Source organism: Dermacentor albipictus, chromosome 2 (genome assembly GCF_038994185.2).
Source record: "Dermacentor albipictus isolate Rhodes 1998 colony chromosome 2, USDA_Dalb.pri_finalv2, whole genome shotgun sequence".
NCBI classification, from domain to species: domain Eukaryota; kingdom Metazoa; phylum Arthropoda; class Arachnida; order Ixodida; family Ixodidae; genus Dermacentor; species Dermacentor albipictus.
The window spans coordinates 43,329,155-43,349,130 of NC_091822.1; the positions used below are offsets into that span (position 1 = coordinate 43,329,155).

At 46.2% G+C, this 19,976-nt stretch overlaps 1 protein-coding gene and 1 long non-coding RNA gene across 3 annotated transcripts in view; one reads left to right on the plus strand and one right to left on the minus strand.

The window, feature by feature from the left end:
- Positions 1-19,976, plus strand: part of LOC135912789 (monocarboxylate transporter 3-like) — a 210,638-nt gene that overhangs the window by 101,694 nt on the left and 88,968 nt on the right. For both annotated transcript variants that reach the window (XR_011512005.1, XM_065445336.2), the window contains exon 4: positions 12,120-13,070. Coding sequence is in view for 1 of the 2 variants with exons in the window: in XM_065445336.2 (XP_065301408.1) it covers positions 12,120-13,070 (951 nt within the window). In the remaining variant the exon portion in view is untranslated. The remainder of the gene's footprint in view (positions 1-12,119; positions 13,071-19,976) is intronic.
- The window catches only part of LOC135912790 (uncharacterized), a 60,701-nt gene that overhangs the window by 26,026 nt on the left and 14,699 nt on the right, over positions 1-19,976 (minus strand). The gene's annotated exons all lie outside the window — the stretch shown is intronic.

Below are 19,976 nucleotides of genomic sequence, written 5' to 3' on the forward strand. Positions count from 1 at the left end.
GTAATAAGTGCAATGGCATCATTACTCTTGACCACATGCTTTGGCAGTGCCCCGCGGTCTTTACAGACTGTGACAAGGAAGAAGAATGGTGGCGGCAAATGCTGCACAGCGAATCACTCTCTGACCAATTACGGGCAGTCCAGAAGGCCCGCGATGTGGCTGAAGGGCTCGGCCTGACAGTCCCAACGTGGGAGCGGCCCGCGTCAACCTATGGTTGACCTTCAGGACCAAATAAAGTTCTTCATACCATACCATTAGGCAATTCTCGCACACAATGATCAACAGACATCTTACGTAATGTGCCAACTAAATCGTTTCACAATTCGACTGTGAAAGGAAAAAAATGAAAATTTGAAGCTGTCTGAAAATGGCATAAACGGCACGATGTTAAGTGGGTTGGAACGGCGAGTGACACGTGCTGAAGAACTGGCGAAAGAAATGGGGGCGTCAACATAAATACGCTTGTTGATAATCTTGTGATGTACGATAATGCGATCACATATGCGTCTGTGTTGAAGTATGTCGAGTGATAAGGTGCGGGCGTGAACTATGGGAGAGAAGTGACGGTCATAACGCTTATATGATCGGCATCTCCTGGGGTGAGGGCCAGTTTTCTCATCGATTCGGTGCGCGCGCGATTACCTCGAGATACGTTCAGTTGTCAGCATCTATTGCAACGGTCAGGCGCATCGCTGTTATTTCCCTAATTCAACCTTTGTTGTTTAGACTGATCCAGAAACCAGAAAAGCGACTCAATTTCTAGTCAGGTGGTCTGTATGCTCGTGGAAGGAGTTGCTGCCGGAGAAAACGCCATTTGCGTTTAACTTTTTATTTTGTTTCATTATATCCTCGAGGGTCGGCTCGCCGCGACGCTGGCAGATCCTCGGAACCATATACCCGTGATATCGGTTCGATAAGGTGGAAAATAAAATGTTGAAAAGCGCCCATCATCAAACCCGGCAATAACCGTTAAACCCATAAGCAATATGAATGTCACTAATTACCTCGTCTGGCTTTTCCCTATTTGTACAGTATTTTTCGTGCAAACAGGGTTCGCAAGGAGTTGAGAAATTAAGCGATCTACTAAGGCAGAATGCCGAGGCAACAGCCAAATAGGAAGCAAAAGCGAGAAATAATAAATTTATCCGTGGTTTGTGAAAATATTTAATGATCAACATTTTTTTTCATTTAAAAAGGAAGTAGAGAAAATGCCGCCGGAAGGGGAGAATGATTCCTTGTGTTCTGAGTAACGCTTCTACAGTTATCAGTCGAGCCGCCTGACGTAGCCATTTTTCTTCTGTGCTTATGTGGGCGTTTTATGTGGGCGCAGTACGTCTAGAACCGCAGCGTCCTGCACTCTACGCGATTGTATGGGGCTGGTGGCCACGCATTGTTACCCAACTTCCCAAACAACAATACGTTTGGCTCTCAACTTGATAGAGTAGTAAACGAGCCATCCAAAAGAACTGTGATTGTCCCGTAAATATATATTTCTCTAAAATCTAAAATTCTTCCAGAGCTAATTCACAAAACGCCACTAGAATTCAGTTTACGCTTTCGCTTGTTTACTTGTTCTTGACAGTGCCTATCCTGCGCTTCTTTCCTGCGCTAGTACACTTGATGTGGTTCTTGTTGGCCATGTAAAAGAGGTGTATCTCACGGGTGTACCTGTTAGATACATTTTATTTTATTTGTCTTTTGTCGGTTTACGCGTCTCTATAGTGAGTGGTGGGCATTACTCACATTTTTACTAATAAAGGTACCCCTCTCTATTGCATAGAAAAGTGACCTTGGGTTGCTCTCCCCCCCCCCCGAAAAAAATCCAGGATACGTGCCTCATCTCAGTACATGGGCAATCAATGACAGGTTTTTGTTCAGATACGCTGAATGAGGCTCCCCGAAGGATTTAGGTCGATCATTACACCCATTATTCGGCGGGTCTTTTCATAGGTGATAGTGTCTCCATTCACAGAGACTGAGTATGGCGTACCAAGCTTGCATGCGAATGCGATCAATGCATACTTCCGGGTCGATACAGTCAATCCTAGTGCGTGAAGCTACACTGATGTCAAGGTGGCTGCCCGCTGCAGTCGCACGCGCACCTGAAGTCGAGTTGCCGCAGAATACCACAGGAAAATATCATCTGCGCATATTTAGAGGTAGGCTGTTTTAGGTAAAACTTCAGCTAGTCCAATCAGTGTCACATTGAGCAAAGTGGGACTCCATACTCCTCCCTGAGGCACGCCGCACACTACATTTAGCGTTCAGCTGTGAGGTCATCTTCTGTTTGTACAAAAACGAACGCCGAACCATTTTGTCAGATAGCAAACGAATCGCGCAGCCGCCAATTCCAATAGTCTCCAGGAAGTTGACGGTTACATCAGGTGCAACGTCCTCAGAAGCGCCTTTCAGGCCAAGAAAGAGGGCACTCGATATGTCGGTGCGGCTTTTCTCCTGTTGCACAAACATTGTGAAATCAATGAAGCTATTAATTGAGGAACAGCCCCGACGAAAATCTGCCATGGAAGCGGGGTAGATATTGTAATGCTCGAGATGCCATTCTAGACATGCAAGGACCATTCTTTCCATCCCCTTTCCGATAAAGCTAGCCACAGCGATAAGCCAATTTACCGACGATTCCAACGGAGATTATTGCGGCTTTACCAATGGCACCAACCGCCTGAAGTAGGATCCCGCAGGTACGTAAGACCCACAGGTACCTTGTGCTACCAACGCTCATGATGCACAGGGCATAATCGCAGGAGAGCGGCACAACTTTCCTTCCCCAGTAGTTTATCTTGGTGCTTGCCCAAATGAAGTGGCGCGCATTGAAGTCTCCAAAGGACTCAGAGGCTATTAGTTTTCTTTATTATGCCATTTCAGTCTTTCGAAGTTAAACCGTCCTGATGGGGAGATATAGCAACCAATAAGAGTGAAAGATACTTTGTGCTTTCTGACGCGGAGGCATACGTATTGGTTACAGTAGGTGGAACATACGTCAAATCTGTGCGGATGTAAACCAGAACGTTTCTCCGTTTCTGGCATGTGAAAGGAGTAAAGACTTTGTAAACATTTTATCTCTAAGGAATCGCTATGTTCGGTTCGCAAATAACAAGCGTCGGAAACCGATTCTTCAAGACAAAGTGGCGCAAATCAGAAATCGGGGATTTCAGGCCTCTGGCATTACCTTTAACAATCGTCGCACTTCATACTCCAGTGTGAAAAGCAAGTCTTAGGTGAGTAATGGTACTTATATGAGACTTGCAAGTACTGGATTCAGTGCATCCAGTATTTTTAATGCGCCTTGAGCTGTTGGTGTCTTCAGCTTCCTCACTAACATTTGAATGGTATTTCATAACTGATCGCACCATCACCACCACTTCCCGATCCCGTTCAGTCGATTCAGTCGATTCAGGTGCAGCAATTCTGCTGGTGGTTGCTGTTTTGGCAACACAGGTCAGCTTTCGGTGTCCGTATTTTTCCAAGCTCCATTTTCCTTTGTAGACCTTTCTGATGTTCATGTCCTGAGGGGGGAATTGGAGGAAGTGACTTTGGGCATGGCATACGCGGCACCGACGCAGACGCTTTCCTTGAAGTGCGCCGACGATGGGAGCATCGCTTCCTGAATTTATCAGCACCTTCTCAAGTAAATGAATCATCGCTTGCCATCCCTTTTAAGATGGCCATTTGCTTCTTAATCCTAGGGCGGTCTTTCGATGAAGGCTCATGAGAGCCGTGACAGTTTCGACATTTCATGAAAGTGGCGGAACATTTATTCTCGGCGTGTGCCTCAGCGCAGCGTGGGTGCGCTCTTTCGTTGTTACAGATGCTGCTCGCGTGCCCTAGTTTCTTGAAGTTGCGGCACAGCAGAGGTTTCGCAATGGAAGGCCGCACAGGCTGACAAAAGTGACTTACTATTACGTGCAACCGGAGACAGTCGCCCTTGAACACACTATTCACGCAACGCCACTTGTCCAAGCGGTGCACATCAACAATAGCGTCACAAACTTGCTGCTTTAACCAGAATCGGCAAGTAATTCCTGAGGATGGCCAACTCTACGTCATATATTACAGCGGTGACATCAAAGCTCAGACGGATGCATGTGACCATCTGCATGGCATCAAGACCTATTACTTTGTGCAGGACGCTAAGAGCACACGCATGCTGGACATCAACCGGCATTACAATTTTGAGGGTGTTCACTTCAATGACCGTGATTTCGTTTGTCAAAACGTTCTCCAGCTGAATCAAGGCAGATTGCCTGTTAAGCCGCTCCATGCTACCGCTGGGTATCACAAGCATAAACAGGATAGTGTTGGCGTCGGGACTCCACGAGGGCCCAACATTTCGTGTACTGGAGAACGAAGAGGTCCTCGTGTCCCTCCTCGTCGCCTTGCGTCTCCACGCAAGTTCGATGCCATCGTCTTCGGGAGGGTCCTCGCTGCTGAACGAGTAGACGTGAGCGCCTTCGATGTGGCGGTCAGTCTATAGCCCGATCCGTTTCCTGAAAGTGGTCGCCGCTGACCTCGCCGTTTTCAAAAGACAACACTACGCCAAGAAGCACTTCGTCATCTTCCCTTCAATAAAACACTGAGGCGGTCCAAGAAAACATGAGACCTGGATATTACGTTTCTTCTCAAGGTAATATAAAAGCCATTGTGAAGCACATAGGTTTACCGTCCTTGTTTCCAACTGCTTTGTTGGTACGCGCTTAGTAAATGCGTCTACAAACGTAAGTTCTATTGACAAACGGGCATTTACCCGTGGCGGCGGCTTAGTGGCTATCGTGCGGCGCTGCTAAGCAGGAGCTCGCAAGATCAAATTCCGACCGCGGCGGCCGCATTTCGATGGAGGGGAAATGCAAAATTGCCCTGTTCCCGTGCATTTGGAGCACATTAAAGATCACCTGGTGGTCAACATTATACCGAAGATCCAAGCACTACCATCCATGCACTGCGCAATAATGAAATCGTGGTTCTGGCACTTTAAACGTCTCAATAAAAAAACGTATATTTCTAATCATACCTGAATTTCGTATTCAAATCAAACAAGTTGTTCAATGCATGGTTTAGGGTTATTCTAACCAAATTACACTTCTAGTTTTGTAACAAGCTCAATTTTTATTAATGAAATAAGATCGCTATTCACATGCGAAAACTGTATTTTTTTCGTCTCTTTAAAACTAACAAGGCCTGCTTTTGTAACTCTACAATTGGACATGATCGATTTTTCATCTGGTGAGTACCGTGACATCACATGTGCTTGGTAAATATATGCAAATATATATGTATATCTATATATATATATATATATATATATATATATATATATATATATATATATATATATAAAGTCATGAAGACAGGGTGAGACCGACGAGAGAGGTAGGGGATGAACTGGAATAACAGGAAGCGGCTGTGAAGGACAGTTGACTACTTTTATATATTGTGTGTGTGTTTGCGCGCGCGTTTTTGTGTGTGTGTGTGTGTGTGTGTGTGTGTGTGTGTGTGTGTGTGTGTGTGTGTGTGTGTGTGTGTGTGTGTGTGTGTGTGTGTGTGTGTGTGTGTGTGTGTGTGTGTGTGTGTGTGTTTGTGTGAGCAGTGCGCACGTACTAGCTCACTCACGGTCAGGTGAATGTGTTACTCCGATTCATGGCTGAACTGTGTGGCACGACGGAATAAGTGCAAACGAAAAATGAGGCGTCACGAGTGTTTTACCAATTTTGTCCAGCGTCCTAGTCTTACAGTGCAACCTAGTTCAGTATTTCAAAGATAAAAAGACTTTATGTTGTAAAAGCAAAAACAAATGGCAAGGAAACGCAGCAATTGCGGTCACAGGGCGAAACGGTGCGAATTGCGAAACGGCCACATAGCTTTTCTTTCATTGTCATTTGATTTGAGTTCTGGAAGTACTGCTTTTCTGGTTTTCTCTATCGTTACTTCATATTGTGTCTCAGAGCTGTTGGGGAACAATTTCAAGCTTGAATTTGCTAAGTGCAGAGGCAACCACAGTGTCACAATTCCGATCGCCCAAGCAGCATCAGTGAGTTCTTATTATTCTCCTCACCTGTATGTTAAGGCTGATGGGCTCTTTTGGATAAATAAAAAATGTGCATTATATTGCTGAAAACTCTCAACATTTCCAATTTTGTTAAGTTAGCAACCAAGAAGTGCAATTTTTCTTGCGCTATCTTATTGTTACAGTGCATGGCGTACAGTGTTGCGTTTTTGCTGATTCGTTAATTATCCTTTTTTTTTCGATAAATACGCAGCAACTTGTGCACTGTTGTCAACACACTTTCCATCGCAACTGTTACTTCATGAGTTTGTGGCCAATGTTAATTTAGACTTTATTATGATTCGCATGTCTCACAGCGCATCATAATGTTTTGTACACTTTATGAATATTAGGTGAAGAATATGTGCCCCTAACATCAGCTTGTTCTAATTTGTGTAAAATATAAGAGCACTATTGTTAGTGCACTTTCAGGAAACAGAGAAAGTGTGACAGATTTATCATGATGGAACGCAGATGCTGGCCTGAATAAGCTCTCTGACCTTCTACGCAGCATTGAGGAAGAGAATTGGGAGTAAAGAGAGAGAGAGAAAACGTTGGCATTGGCGACGAAGGTGGAGGTGACTAAACTAGAACAGCAAGTTAGAATGAAAGTCCCAAAGCCAGTCCGGTGTATGGCAAGAATTAGATGACGGCCTCGAATACCGCGCCGAGTACATGGGCCAGGCCAAGATCGCAATAAGTATTTTCCAGAGAAGGGTTAAAAAATTATGGGGTTTTACGTGTCAAAACCACTTTCTGATTATGAGGCACGCCGTAGTGGAGGGCTCTGGAAATTTCGACCACCTGGGGTTGTTTAACGTGCACCTAAATCGAAGTACACAGGTGTTTTCGCATTTCGCCTCCGTCGAAATGCGGCCGCCGTGGCCGGGATTCCATCCCGCGGGCTTGTGCTCAGCAGCCTAACACCATAGCCACTGAGCAACCGCGGCGGGTCAGAGAAGAGTTGATGGATGAACTCGAACATTTGTTGCGCCAATGATAGTTCTTTGCGGAGCATATCGCCGATAGATGCCCAAGACGCGTTATATGCAGAAAACACAGAGGAAATGTCATAAGCAGTGAACACGGAAAAAAGGTGCGATGTGTGGCACCCGTATAAATTGCTGTAAAAAAATGTTCCCCCTTCATTTAATCCCGCACTACCAAAATACTAACAATGCTCACTCTCAAGCTCCTTGCACAACAATACAGCCATCCTAGCACAATGGCTTATATTAGACTGCTGTGTGCCACCCTTTTCCGACACTTTCCAGCACGTCCTGCGGTTACTACTGCAGCTTGCCGACGGCTCAAGTTCAGCAACGCTTGCCACCGCTTTATTAGCAGCATAAGCGGGCGTGTCGCTTAGATAGATTTGTGGCGGTGGCGTTGCGCACCTGAACACGAGCCCGCTGGTTCGGTGCTGTCCACGGTGGCCGCCTTCCGATTGCGGGGAAATATTGAAAAAGAAAACGCTCATGTACCTAAAGTTACGTGCACGGTAATAGAAGCTCAGGTGGTTAAAGTTTATCCAGAATCACCGACTACGGCGTGTGGCATAATCAGACCAGGGTGCTGTGCGTAAAACCGAGGAAGTATCCTTTCTATTAGCAGAATACGAACCCTTAATCATGGTGTCATCACTGTATGGGAATGTCGGTGATACAGTTTGGGTCAATGAGATTTTTTCACCCTTCTAATGCAGGCGTGCGGGGCTGCTGCCGAGCATGGAGTTACTGCTGTTGCCTCTGCCATGAACCGTTCTTTTTTTTTCTGAATATGTTACCTAGGGAATTCTGAAATGTAGCGTACAGAGATCAGCCCAGTAGCGCAATTCTGCTGTACCCAAGTACATCATTAAAAAAAAAGTAGGATCGTAGCTTCGATTTCTCGGTCAAAGTGTCAAGTTTCCTTCCCCCCTAGTGAGTGAGTGAATGAGTGAGCAAAGACTTTATTTGAAAACAAGGTATTGACGGATGACCTTGTCGTTAGGCAGCCACGAGCCCCTGGGCCCGGGCGGCTTCTTCAGCCCTCTCGATGACCTTGGCCCACATGTCAGGGTCGGAGATGAGCAACACGGCCTCCCACTGGTCAATACTACTTATTTCGTGATTTGTGCGAGTTTCGGCTGGGCACGACCACATAATATGGAATAGATCCGCTTTTTGCTTACAATGCTTACATGTATTAGGGTATTGGTCCGTGTAGTAGTAGTGATAGGCTACGGGGTAGGGGGGTAGGTGTTCGTCTGAAGTCGTCTCCAAGCTACTTCTTTTCGCTTGTTAAGTGATTTGTGTGCTGGCGGGTACACTGCACTGTCTCCCTCCTAAAAATTATGAGCCCATCTACTGTCTAAGCTCTTCTTTGGCAGTCAGAAGGCAAACTACGATATAGGTATCGTCGCCGATGGTGTTCGCAAAATAGTAATTTACACCGGGAGTGGCAGATAACTCTTTTTCTGCGTTTATGTGTAATTCGCGGGTGATGACAGCGCATGCATAAACTGCGCTAGGCGATGCTTGTTTTCCGGACCAACTTTGTGGCCGACTGCATTTGTTTTGCATGAAACCACAATAGTCCGCACAGTCCGAAGGAAAGGCACAGAAAGCACATATGCCATTTATTGTGTACATTCAAGGAATAAGCTTCATCAAGGCTACCGCCTATACAATAATACAGCAAGGGTCCTTGCAGAAGTAGAAAACAAAAGGTGTCATTGTTTCATTTTGGCTTAATGGTAAAAAAAAATGGCGGAGTGAAACGTATATTCAACGAACCGTGGACATGACTGTTTACGATCGCATGCGTTCTAGAGTAGCATTCGCAGCATTCGTAGCGATCCAGTGTACGTAAACAAACACTTGTGCCCCGAAAACAAAATCTTGCTTGGAAAAGCCATCCAACAATGACGAGCGAAAGTATGGAAATTTGCATGGGTTTCTGAGAGGAAAATAGTAATGCGGAAATCCGAGAAGTTCAAAGTAGTGCATCTAACACGTGAAGAAGACTTAGCAGAAATAGTTTCAGTATTTTTATAACTGCACACCCTATTCGTTAACAATGCCTTACTCAATCAAAGAGATTGAGAATCTTTGTAGAGCAAAATCTACATCAGTTCTTCATTGCAATATCCGTAGTATTCATAAAAACGTCGACTTGCTTTCTGCTGTCCTGTCGCTACATGCACATTCGTTCAGTGTCAGTGCAACAACTGAGGCGTGGCTGCGGAAAAGTGAAATAATCGTTCTTCCAGGTTACAGAACAGAATAAAACGCGCGCGACTCAGGTTCAGGCGGTGGTGGCGTTGCATTGTTTGTAAAGGATAATATATCGTATAGCAAAGTTGCTATACATTGAATTCCTTTTCATTCGGCTAGACTGTGACGTCATCATTGGAGCAGTTTAACGGCCACCGAGCGTAAACCTCGCAGGATTTCTCGATAAGCTGGAAACAATTTTCTGCGCTTTGTCAAAGCAGCGAAATGAACCAGTGATTATAGTAGGCGACATGAACATAAACACATATAACATGCATAACCATGACTATAGCTATTTGTTACAATCTTACAACTATCGTAATTTAATTACGTCACCAACGCGTATACCTAAGGCATCTTCGTGTTTAATTGACCACGCTATAACAAATCTAGACACCGGAGGCGTTTACCTAGAGCCAATCTCTGATCATCTACCTATCTTTGCCGCTTTAGATCATCCAACTAGTACCAAAGAAATGAGAAACTGCATTGGAATGAAAATAGATTACAAGCTATTACGAGAGGAAATCCTTCGCATTAGTTTCAGAGAAATTTGTAACGAGGATATCAACATTGAAATAAATAACCTAATTGCATATCTTAATATCGCCGTAGATAGGAGTAATCGCAAGGTCTCGAAGGGTCGACATGATACGCCCATGTGCCCATGAATGACAGGGCACATACTTCAAACACTTAAGGCCAAAGAATACTGGCATGACAAATGGTGCCATAATAAAGATAATATATACTACTTACAGCAATTCAAAGTACCGCGGAATAAATCTGTCACTATGATTCGATCTAGCAAAAGGGCTTCTTATGCTCACCTAATTACACAGACCACTGGTAACACAAAAAAGCTGTGGGAAATTATAAACGAAATCATAGGAAAACAACGCAAGCTAACTGTGCTTCCCGAAACCACTGATAATGACGCTGTCAATAATTTTAACGCATACTTCGCATGTATAGGCCCATCCCTGGCTGAAAAGTTTAGTGAATCAGAAAATATATCTTGCAGAGTCCCGTACCTAACAATTTCGTTATGTAGACCATTGAACTTGAAGACCTGATGGCAACAGTCAATAAAATGTCAGCCTCTAATGCCTCCGGACTAGATAGTATTTCTATTCGAATGATAAAAGAGAATATAAATATGTTAGGGCCAGTATTGTGCTACTTGTTTAATCACTCCGTGAACTGCTCTAGATATCCGTCTCAGCTGAAGGTTGTCCCTATCTTCAGAGATGGAGACCGAAATGACCCTTGCAATTACAGGCCGATATCCGTGCTCAGTACCATTAATACTATATTTGAAAAAATTCTAACGCATTGTTTCCACAGATTTATTGATAAGTACAAGGTTATGTGCCCACGGCAACTTGGCTTTCGTCCGAATCATTCAACTTCGTCAGCAGTGTTAACGTTAACTCAAATGATTAATGTTGCTTTGCAAAATAATGTACTTGTGTGTGTGTCATATTCCTGGACCTAAAAAAGCATTCGATACAGTTGATCACAACATACTCCTACATAAAGTACAACATTATGGTTTCCGCGGTAGCTCATTAGATCTTCTTGCTGACTACCTTCATGGACGAGTACAAGTAGTAAGAATGAGCAATAATACATCCTCCCCTAGGTATGCGCGCGCTGGAGAACCTCAGGAATCGGTCCTTGGACCCCTTTTATTTTCATTATACATTAACGACTTCCCACTCATTTTTGGTACGAGTGAAACCCTTATGTATGCTGACGACACTTCTACTGTATTAACAGCCGATAACACTTGTGATCTGGAAATTAAAGCAAACGAAGAGTTGAAAAAAGCAAGTGAATGGTTTTCAATGAACACACCTACGATGAACGTTAATAAAACCAAATATGTGGTATTTCGAACGCGTAACAATAGCTTCTCTGCTAAATCATTAGATTTACAAATAAACGATTTTCCATTAAACGAAATCAACTCATTTCAATATCTTGGCGTGATTGTCGACTGCAATCTGCACTGGCAAGAACAAATAAGCGCAATTTGTAAAAAGCTCGCATCAGGATGCTATGCACTCTCAAAAGCACGGCATTATACACGAATTAAAAATTGACACGTGTGTCTTCAGCATTGTTAAACATAACCTGCATTTTCATTTTTCTGTATTTTACTCATCTTTTCGTGCGACCAGAAATCAAACGTGCGGTAATTTTAATCTTCCTCCAACTAAAAATATTTACGGGCAACGTTTGCTACAGTTTTCAGGGTCAAAATTTTGGAATAAACTACCAGCTAAGATAAAACAAGCAAATAATTTTTCATCGGTGCTTAAGAAAAACTTGCTTATCCCCAATAATGTTTTTCAATGGTAACAATCAAGATCTCCTTTGTTTTCTTTAGTAACTCGCTGACACCTGCTGAACATATCTTAATATTTCGATTTTGTCGAGATTAATCATGTGTGTTCATAATAATGCAGGAACTTGCATACGATCCTCCTAACTAGTGTATTGTGCTTACTTAGAAATGTTTAACAGTATAAGATGCTTATCACTGTTTCGCATTTCATTGTGTACGCTCGTGCTACCTAATAGTATGCAACAAATATGTGTATGCACGTGATGTATCTTATTTGCTCTGTAATTGCAATTGTTATTCATTTTTCATTGGACCCGCCACTAGCCTGTGGCTATGGGTCCAACCAGTTCTGGTATTTCTGTATGTTCTATGTGTTCAAATAAAGAATTGAATTGAATTGAAATCGACCACGATGGATGCTCATCTCTCGCTTTCCGTGCGGCTCTTACAGGAGCGGGCGCTGGGATTGTCCTGGTGGGCCTGATGGTCATCCTGGGCATGCACTTCGACAAGTACCTGGGTGCAGCCAGCGGCATCCGGGATGCAGGAACCACAGTGTGCGCCTTCGCATTTCCCTCGCTGCTCTCCTTTCTGAGCGAGAAGTACGGCCTTCGCGGAACCCTCTTCATTTACAGTGCTCTGGCCATGCACGTCATGGCTGTGGCGTTTTGGCTTTGGATGCGAGCGCGAGTGGAAAAAAAGAATGAAGCTTATCGAAGGGCATCGTTCAAGATCGCCGCTCGTCAATCGTGCATTTCACAATGGGCCCTCGGTACTCATCGAGCGGACTCCGTAACTTCTGCGAGTGACATCCGTACAGACAAAGGCGTTGCAGTTTCAAAGCACAGTCTGGAACGAGCAATTCTACCACCCTACACGCTACCACCGACAATTCCTGAAGACATAGAGGATGAAGAAGAGCCACTGCCTTTCCTTGAAAAATTTTCTATCTTGAAGGCGCCAAGCTTATATGTAGTCGTTATCGGTGCAGTGGTAGAGATCTACGGCTACAACGTCTTCCTAGAGACAATCGACAGCTACGCAGTTGATAAGGGGGCTCCACAGTCTGACGCCGACATGGCGGTTACCTACGCCACCATGCTGGAAATTATTGGCTACGTCGCGCTTCCCCTCGTAGCCGATATGGGCTTCGTGGGCCGCCCGACCATGGCAGCCGCGTGCTTTGTGCTCACGGCGCTCTTCTACGGTATGGTGCCACATGCCGGGTGGTCGGTGCCGTACTTGGCCGTTGACGCCATCCTTGTGATGTTCGTAGCCACGACAAGCTCGCTACGCTGCTCTATAATGACGGAGTTCTTCGGTGCCGACCAAGTTCCGGTGTGCATGGCAGCGTCTGGCTTGCTTCTTATCCCTGTGCAACTGTGCAGCCCATCAGTCATTGGTAAGCCGCCTTCACGTAAACGGTGAGATGAAATATGCGCTAACCACAATCAGCCTATGGTCGCTCATGGCTACGCATGAGCGTTGCTGTGCTGTGCCACTATCTTTTACGCATTCGAAAAGCCGACGTTCGGTTTCGCCTCACGCGATTGTCCAGGCTTCGCCGATATCGCGGCGTAGGTCAATCTAGGCCAATCGTGTGACACGAAACCGAATATCGGCTTTTCGAACGCGCACACTAGCCTGATCTATCAATTCAATTCAATTCAATTCAATTCAGTTTATTCGGACATACAGATAGTACAGAATGTCCACGAGGCGCGACAAAAGGTGGCAACAATGCCTCCTGACAAGGTCTTCACCTCGGGATCACATTATGACAGCAGGTCGGCACGACAAAATACTGCATTCTGCAGATCTCACTACATTGCAAAGTCAAAGAAATCAGTGGAAGCTCAGAAATACAAAACTGTGTCACATATGACAAATTATCCTATGATTTAATATTATACATTGAATTCATCATTCTAATTCACGGAAACAATGATGTAGAGAATCATTCAAATAGCACTTGATCAAAATAAAAGAAAGGTACAATTCTAAGCAAGAGAGGCCGGAGAATAAAGCATCATTTTCATTTTTTTTTTAAATTGAGAAAGGGTTTGGCAATCATTTATGCAGTTGATCATTGAAGGATAAGTGTTACAGAGTGTAACTATTTGGTTGTCTATGATGTGAGTACCATAATTTGTGCGTGGCTTAGACCAAACCATAGATACAGTGCGCAAGTTATGGGTAAGGTTCCTGTTTAAGTACTTAGTGCGGAAGGATGTAAAATCTTGCTTAATGTAATGAAAAATGATTACAGCCAATGAGAAGCTGTAAAGTTGATAGTACGGCAGTACCTTAACTGCGTCGTACAGGGATTCCTTGACAACAGGTGCGGAACGGAATACCGTCTTCAACGCCCTGAACTGAAGCGAGAAAAGGCGGTCTGAATCTGATTTGTTACATGTACCCCAAACTAGCTGACAGTACATAAAGTAGGAGTGAACTACGGAAAAATAAATCTACTTTCTCAAGCACAGAGGTAAAAGATATTTTACGCGTTGCAACAAACCGATGGACCTAGATGCCTTCAAACGGACCTGATCCACGTGATCTGTCCATGTTAAGTCATATTTGAAACAGACGCCCAGGAAGCGGCAAGAATTTGTTGGCAACAGATTGGTATTATAGATCTGTAGTTGGACGTGATGATTCAAGGGCTTATTTTTGGGACGGAAAATAATATATTGTGTTTTCTTTATATTTAAGTCAAGTTCATTGTTGTTTAACCAGATCTGTAGCTGACTCAGCCACTGATTTGCATGTTGTTCAAGTGAGGCTAGATTTGAACCAGAAAAGAAGACATTAGTGTCATCCGCGTAAAGGATAATATCAGGTGTCAGGGGGATGTTAACGATGTCATTGATGTATAAAATAAATAACAAAGGCCCAAGAATAGATCCTTGCGGTACACCGTACTTAATTATTTCTATATCTGACAGAAATTGATTCATACTAGTGTATTGTTTTCTTCCTTTGAGATAACTGTCTATCAGTTCATGTGCTATTCCTCTGATACCATACTTTCCCAGTTTTTCCATAAGAATTTCATGTTTAATAGAATCAAAGGCTTTTCGGAAGTCAAGAAAAATACCCAGTGTATATAGTTTTTGTTCAAAGTTTTCCAAAATACGGTCCTTTATGAATAGCAGTGCTGTCTCCGTTGATTTTCCAGCCTGAAATCCATATTGTTGTTTACATATTATATTATGAGCATTTAAAAATTTGTTTAACCTCGTGTATATTATGCGTTCGGGGATCTTAGAAAAGAGCGGCAAAACAGAAATAGGTCTATAATTATTTAGATCATTTTTTCCTCCTCCTTTCAATATTAAGGTTACGCGTGCAACTTTCATTTTTTCAGGGAATATACCGGTCTCTAATATGAGATTACAAATATGTACTAGAGGACCCACAAGTAATGGAAGTACGGCCTTGATGGGGCGTACACTAATATCGTCATTTCCTGGCGAGCACCCACCCTTCATTGCCTTTACAATACCTACAACTTCTTCCTCCGATGTAGGTATCAGAAACAGTGAATTGCTATTAGTGGAAGGAACATATTGTTACGGTGAAGTGAAGGAAGACGTTGAATTGGACTAGAGAAAGACGAAGTCTGGCGGTTGCCTGAACGCCATATCCATCATTTGTAAATATAAGTTATTTTACACTCGTGGGCCTGCTTTCTTCCCGCAACATTTTGGTGGAAGGTGCGGGGTACCACCACGGAACTTCGCAGCGGACGTCATCTACCTGCTGCCACAATGGCAAATCAACCGACACAAGCGACAACGCCTCGGCAGCCCGTGCCCACGGTCATCCTCACTCACCCACGGGACCCGGGAACATTTTGTGGCACGGACAACGTCGACGTCGAGGACTGGCTTACGATGTACGAGCGAGTGTGCGACAACAACAGGTGGGATCCTACAATGATGCTTGCAAACGTAATATTTTATCTGAAGGGAACTGCGAAGCAATGGTATGACACACATGAAGCTGACCTAACGAGCTGGGATGTTTGCAAAGAAAAAATGCGAGACCTGTTCGGCAGACCTGTCGGTCGTCAGCTGGCAGCTAAAAAAGAACTTGCGTGCCGCGCTCAGACGTCCACAGAATCCTATGTCGTGTACATACAGGATGTGCTGGCCCTCTGTCGCAAGGCTGATGACAACATGACCGAGGCAGACAAGATTGGCCATATATTGAAAGGTATTGCAGACGATGCCTTCAATCTCTTGATGTGTAAGGATTGTGCCACTGTGGATGCAATTATTAAGGAGTGCCGGCGCTTCGAACAAGCGAAGGGCCGCCGCGTCACTCAAACTTTCGACCGGTTGCCCAATACCGCCGCGACATCTTCTTGCGAAGACCCGCCGCGGTTCGTTCAGCCCGCAGGACCGGAAGAAATAACGCGCATCGTTCGCCGTGAGCTTGAGGCCATGGCCCCGGCTCCCGTTCGTTCAGACTGTCGGGAAAGCGTACCCGCTATCTCCCTTATACAAGCGGTCGTTCGGGAGGAAATAGCAAGTTTGGGCATTCCATCTCTCTGCTCAGTCCGCCATACCAACACCTACCAAATTTCTCCGACCGCTCGCTCCCGGACGCAAAGCTTTCCACCACTCCGTCGCAACCCAGCTGAATGGCGCACAGCGGATGATAAACCCATCTGTTTTAATTGTTCCGGTATTGGACACATCGCCCGTCATTGCCGCAACCACTGGTCGTCGCCTCCTCGATGGTCGTCTCCGAGTCACTACAGCCAAGTACCCGACAATCGCACTTTCTCGCCCTATACGCCGACTAGGAACATCAACGCCGACAGTGCTCCACCAAGATCCAGCCGATCCCCGTCTCCGCAAGGTCGTAGGTCCCGTTCGCCTCTCGTTCACCGCTCTTCGTCCCCTTCTGCAACCGGTCGCTTCGCTTCGGGAAACTAGGCGGTGCAGCTCCCGGAGGTGAAGCTGCAACTCCGACCCGGCCCACAAATCCTCTATTGACCCTGCCTACATGTGGAAACCTGCTGGACATTGAAGTCGATGGCGTTCCTGTTAGATCTCTCGTTGATACAGGAGCGCAGCTTTCAGTTATGAGCGCTGCTCTCCGCCGCCGGCTCAAAAAGGTTCTGACCCCCGCCGTACCATGCACCGTGCGAGTCGCCGATGGGAGTACGTCACCTGTCCTTGGAATGTGCACAGCACGTGTGACCATTGGGGGCCATTATACCGTTGTTCTATTTATCGTCCTTGAACACTGCCCACACGACCTAATTCTCGGCCTCGACTTCCTTTCGAAACACTCTGCCCAAATTGACTGCTCCGCAGGTGTTGTACAGTTGGACCTGCCGCTTCCTGCCGACGCAACCACTTGTGCTCCACACCGCTTATGTGCTGCTGAATTTGCAAGGCTGTCTCCACAGGCTGCTACAAATGTCCTGCTGACGCCCTGTCCTCCCGTACCTGATGGCGAGTACGTCCTGTCGCCGCTTACTGACGTGGTTTTGTCGCGTAATATTGCCCTACCGAGCACCTTAATTCGGATCCACGAAAACTGCGCTCGCGTGCCCATCCTCAACTTTGGGTTCTCGTCACATGTTTTGCCACACGGTATCGCCATAGCGCATATCACTCCTTTGGAAGAATTTCAGATTTCTTTTTTGACCTCTGAATCCTTCCTCAGTACGAACGGACCTTTGTCATCCACTCCTTCGTACTCGACGCCTGCGGACGATGTTTCTAAGATGATCGCCCCCGACCTTCCTTCCGAGCAAACAACAGCTCTTCGTCATCTCCTGTCATCTTATCGGGACATCTTTGATTTGGACGACCGTCCACTTGGCCAGACATCTGTTGTCACGCATCGCATCAACACCGGTGACGCCAGCCCCATTCATAGGCGGCCATATCGTGTCTCGGCAACAGAAAGGGCCATCATACAGAAAGAAGTAGACAGGATGATGGACAAGGACATCATTGAACCCTCCAGTAGCCCGTGGGCATCACCGGTTGTCTTAGTAAAGAAAAAAGATAACTCGTGGCGCTTCTGCGTTGACTACCGTCACCTCAACCGGATAACAAAGAAGGATGTTTATCCCTTGCCTCGCATTGATGACGCTCTTGACTGCCTTCACGGATCCCAATACTTTTCATCAATTGACCTCCGCTCCGGCTATTGGCAGATTAGCGTCGATGAGATGGACCGCGAGAAAACCGCCTTTGTCACACCGGACGGTCTGTACCAATTTAAAGTCATGCCCTTTGGATTATGCAATGCGCCAGCTACATTCGAGCGCATGATGGACTCTCTCTTGCGCGGCTTGAAGTGGTCTACATGCCTGTGTTACCTCGACGATGTGATTGTGTTTTCGCCGAACTTTGAGAGCCACCTGCGGCGCCTCACAACCATACTCTCCGTGTTTCGCAGGGCTGGCCTTCAGCTAAACTCCTCCAAGTGCCACTTCGGTCGCCGTGAAATTAACATGCTTGGTCATCTCGTCAACGCCGCCGGAATCCAACCTGATCCACAGAAAGTTCACGCCGTGCGAAATTTTCCTGTACCTTGTTCAACGAACGATGTCCGTAGTTTTCTGGGCTTATGCTCTTATTTTCGGCGATTTGTGAAAAATTTTGCGGACATCGCTCACCCTCTCACTGACCTTCTTAAGAAAGACGCCTCTTTCTCTTGGGGACCGCTACAGGAGAAAGCCTTCTCTACCCTGATTGAGCGGCTTACCACTTCCCCGATTCTCTCCCACTTTGACCCTTCTGCGCCCACTGAAGTACGAACTGACGCGAGTGGTCATGGCATCGGCGCTGTCCTCGCTCAGCGTCAACAGGGCCAAGACCGTGTCATCGCTTACGCTAGCCGCCGCCTTTCCACGCCCGAGCGAAATTACTCCATTACTGAAAGAGAATGTCTCGCGCTCGTATGGGCGGTCGCGAAATTTCGCCCGTACCTTTTCGGTCGGAGCTTCTGCGTTGTCACCGACCATCACGCCCTCTGCTGGCTCTCCTCTTTGAAGGACCCAACTGGACGACTTGCACGTTGGGCATTGCGCCTACAAGAATATACATTTTCTATTATATATAAGTCAGGACGCCTGCATAAAGACGCTGACTGCCTGTCCCGCAATCCCGTGGATCAACCGGACGATACCGATGCAGACTCGGACATCAGTATTCTGTCCCTCTCCGGCTTCCTCCACATTGGCGACGAGCAGCGCAAGGATCCTGTTCTTCGAACACTTATGGAACGCCTAAGCTCCTCGCCCAATGACCCGTCCCTTCGGATGTTCACCTTGCGCGATGGAACTTTATACCGTCGTAGCGTTCGTCCTGACGGCCCGGAGCTCCTCCTAGTCGTCCCCAAGCACCTTCGACTCACCGTGCTCCAGCAACTTCATGACGCTCCTACTGCTGGACATCTGGGCGTCACTCGTACTTACGACCACCTGCGGCGCCGCTTCTTCTGGCCTGGCATTTATCGCTCTGTGCGCCGTTATGTCGCTTCTTGCGACCTGTGTCAGCGCCGGAAGACGCCTGCTATGCCTCCCGCTGGTTTGCTTCAACCCATTGATATACCTACAGAGCCCTTCTTCCGTGTGGGCCTCGACCTCCTTGGTCCGTTTCCAATTTCCATCAAAGGAAACAAATGGATTGCTGTAGCAACCGATTATGCCACTAGATATGCCATCGCACGAGCCCTGCCAACCAGCTGCGCTACAGATGTCGCCGACTTCTTACTAAAAGACGTCATCCTGCACCACGGCGCCCCTCGCCAGTTGCTGACGGATCGCGGCCGCTACTTTCTATCGAAGGTCGTTGATGATCTGCTCCGCTCCTGTTCTACAGAACATCGGATTGCTACCGCGTACCACCCTCAAACGAACGGCCTCACCGAGCGACTCAACCGCACACTCACTGAAATGCTCGCCATGTACGTTTCCAACGATCACCGCGACTGGGACGTCGCTTTACCATACGTCACTTTCGCATACAACTCGTCCCGTCAGGACACGGCCGGATTTTCACCATTTTTCCTTTTGTACGGCCGCGACCCCACCTTGCCTTTTGACACGTTGCTACCTTCCGCAGTACAGTCACCCAGCACTGCTTACGCTCGCGATGCTATTGACTTAGCCGCCCAGGCCCGAGATGTCGCCCGTCATCGCCTCACAGTCTCGCAAGCTTCTCAAAAGCGACGCTACGACCTTCGGCACCGAGACCACCATTTTTCACCTGGTTCCCTTGTCCTTCTCTGGACGCCTTCACGTCGTGTCGGCTTGTCGGAAAAATTA